The 2,734-nt window shown below is 39.4% G+C and overlaps 1 protein-coding gene across 1 annotated transcript; it reads left to right on the forward strand.

Moving 5' to 3' along the window:
• Positions 1–2,298, forward strand: LOC107911526 (aquaporin PIP1-3). The gene is made up of 4 exons (XM_041105878.1): positions 1–723; positions 1,274–1,569; positions 1,823–1,963; positions 2,060–2,298. The coding sequence occupies exons 1-4, from the start codon at positions 396–398 to the stop codon at positions 2,153–2,155; spliced, it is 861 nt and encodes a 286-aa protein (XP_040961812.1). The 5' UTR covers positions 1–395; the 3' UTR covers positions 2,156–2,298.
• Positions 2,299–2,734: the final 436 nt, after the last annotated feature.

Consider the following 2,734-nt stretch of genomic DNA (forward strand, 5'->3'; position numbering starts at 1 on the left):
GGCCCCGAATGTGTCACGCTCTCCCACAGCGGCCAAAATGGTTTCCTCATCAGCCTCCACATGCACATTCACATGCACATGCAATGCAATTCCTCGCTTATTCGGCCATTAAGGAGAGTTTCTTTCGAAATTTGCTATTCCTGGGAGAAATAGATAAGATCAGAGCCATTGAGCCAACATATACTGACGTCATGACAGATCCTTTTACGTTTTCATTTTGGCACTTTCCACTCTTCAGTAATCCCATAAGAAACAACTTTTAATCAATACATTGCTTCTTTGTTAGCCTTTCTGTATATTACCTTTACTCTCACCACCTTTTCAGAACCCTTTACCTTATCTAATTCCATCAAGCTTCAGATTCTTTCTCCATTATACCTTGAGAGAAAAAAGAAATGGGAGGCAAAGAAGAGGATGTTAGGCTGGGAGCAAACAAGTTCTCAGAAAGGCAACCTATAGGGACAACAGCACAGACAGACAAGGACTACAATGAGCCACCACCAGCTCCACTTTTCGAACATGGTGAGCTCTACTCATGGTCTTTTTGGAGAGCTGGGATTGCTGAGTTTGTGGCAACTTTCTTGTTCCTTTGCATCACCGTCTTGACCGTCATGGGTGTTAATAGGGCACCTTCTAAGTGTGCCAGTGTTGGTATCCAAGGCATTGCTTGGGCCTTCGGTGGCATGATCTTTGCCCTTGTTTACTGCACCGCTGGTATCTCAGGTTAGTTTTTACATCATCTATCTCTTATCTCTAGGCTTGGTTGTATGAATATTTGACTAAAAAATAATAAACATTGAACTTGTTTGACCCAAAAGGCAAACATGGAGAAACATAATGGGAATGCATGGACTGAATATTTGATTTTTGGACAAAAAATAAATAGGTCAAAATCTCGTTTGTTAGGTTTTACTATTTTGACATAGATTTGTATTATATTTATTTCAATTGCAATTTCCTTAAACCTTGTTGTGTGCTGAGAAAAATAATGAAAAGACTAGGAAATGTTTGGGTTATTGCTTCACTCTCGGTTTTTGCTCTGTTTCATCTCCTTTATATGTTCAGTTGGGCCATAAAATGGAGGTTAGGTTTCATTAGGTCCCCAAAAAATTGGAAAATATTACGTTTCAGAAGTCTATTTCTCTCCCTTGTCTAGTGCCTAGGAGAGTCATAGAACTGTTAATGACTTCTATAAAAAAGACTCTTGGAAATTTCAGGTAATTTTTATTAACTTTTTTTTTTTTTTTGCTTTTCATGTTCATGCATTGAGTAGGTGGACACATAAACCCAGCTGTGACATTTGGTCTGTTATTGGCAAGGAAGCTTTCTCTGACCAGAGCCATCTTTTACATGGTAATGCAATGCCTGGGCGCAATATGTGGTGCTGGGGTGGTGAAAGGATTCCAGCCATCAAGATATGAGGTGTTGGGTGGTGGAGCCAATGTTATGAACCATGGATACACCAAAGGGGACGGCCTTGGAGCTGAGATTGTTGGTACATTTGTTCTCGTTTACACTGTTTTCTCAGCAACCGACGCCAAGAGAAATGCCAGAGACTCTCATGTCCCTGTAAGTACTATTTCTCCTTCAAAACCATGTGTGTACTTCCTTTGCGTTTAAGTAATTAGGTAATGCATATGCATCGAAACTCTCACCATAAACCACGTGTACGTACTTCCTTTAACTCATTCATATCCGATATATCAGTGTTCCTTCAGCTTGGACAAGCCATTGAATTTGGAGAACTATTTGGTACCGAGAAGGCCGCTGGTTGTTGACATCTTTTGATCTACTTTTTCATGTTTTCTATATGACATTGCAGATATTGGCCCCATTGCCAATTGGGTTTGCAGTGTTCTTGGTTCATTTGGCAACCATCCCCATCACAGGAACAGGCATTAACCCTGCCAGGAGCCTTGGAGCAGCCATCATCTACAATAGGGACCATGCTTGGAATGACCATGTAGGTTTAAAAACTATTATAACTATATATATATTGTTGTTGTTTCTTTGTTCATATGCTTGACATAATGGCTTGCATTTTTTACCCTTTTGACAGTGGATCTTTTGGGTTGGACCATTCATTGGGGCTGCACTTGCTGCGCTTTATCACCAAATAGTCATTCGAGCCATCCCGTTCAAGAGTAGAGCATGAAATCTGGGTTTTGTTCTTTATCTACTACTTTGTGTGTAAAGTGATCTTATTTCCGTACTAAAAACTTTCCGCTGCAAGAGCGTAATAGGTTACTTGCTAAGAACTTAAAAGAATATTATAATAAAATATTTGTATCTTCATTACATTTTATTATACTAATTTATGTAGCATGATTTTGCACTCAAGTGATGCCCTTTTTCCTTGGTAAACTTATATATGACACGATTTTTTTTAAAAATGGCATAAATTTTGAATCAAAATTATATTAAATATTGCCAATATCATTAAGCCATCATGAACCCCCTGCAGCTCTGCCCGAAAAGCTGTACAAATCCTAACTTGTATTTATATCAGATGAAGCTCTTTCGGATACTGCTTCCATCGCTTCATTGGTGTTCTAACTTAATCCAATTAGAAGTAGGAGCGGCCCGGCCAACATTGTTGGTCCTTCTTCTGATTTGTCCGTCATTCGGAAGGGTATTGTGGCCTACGTTCCTCGCTCAGCTCGTGCTTTGGGCAATAATGTTTATCTGTAGCATAGGTGTCATTTCGAAACATCATATTGGTCAATATCATTCA

This window comes from Gossypium hirsutum, chromosome D11, assembly GCF_007990345.1.
Source record: "Gossypium hirsutum isolate 1008001.06 chromosome D11, Gossypium_hirsutum_v2.1, whole genome shotgun sequence".
Classification (NCBI taxonomy): domain Eukaryota; kingdom Viridiplantae; phylum Streptophyta; class Magnoliopsida; order Malvales; family Malvaceae; genus Gossypium; species Gossypium hirsutum.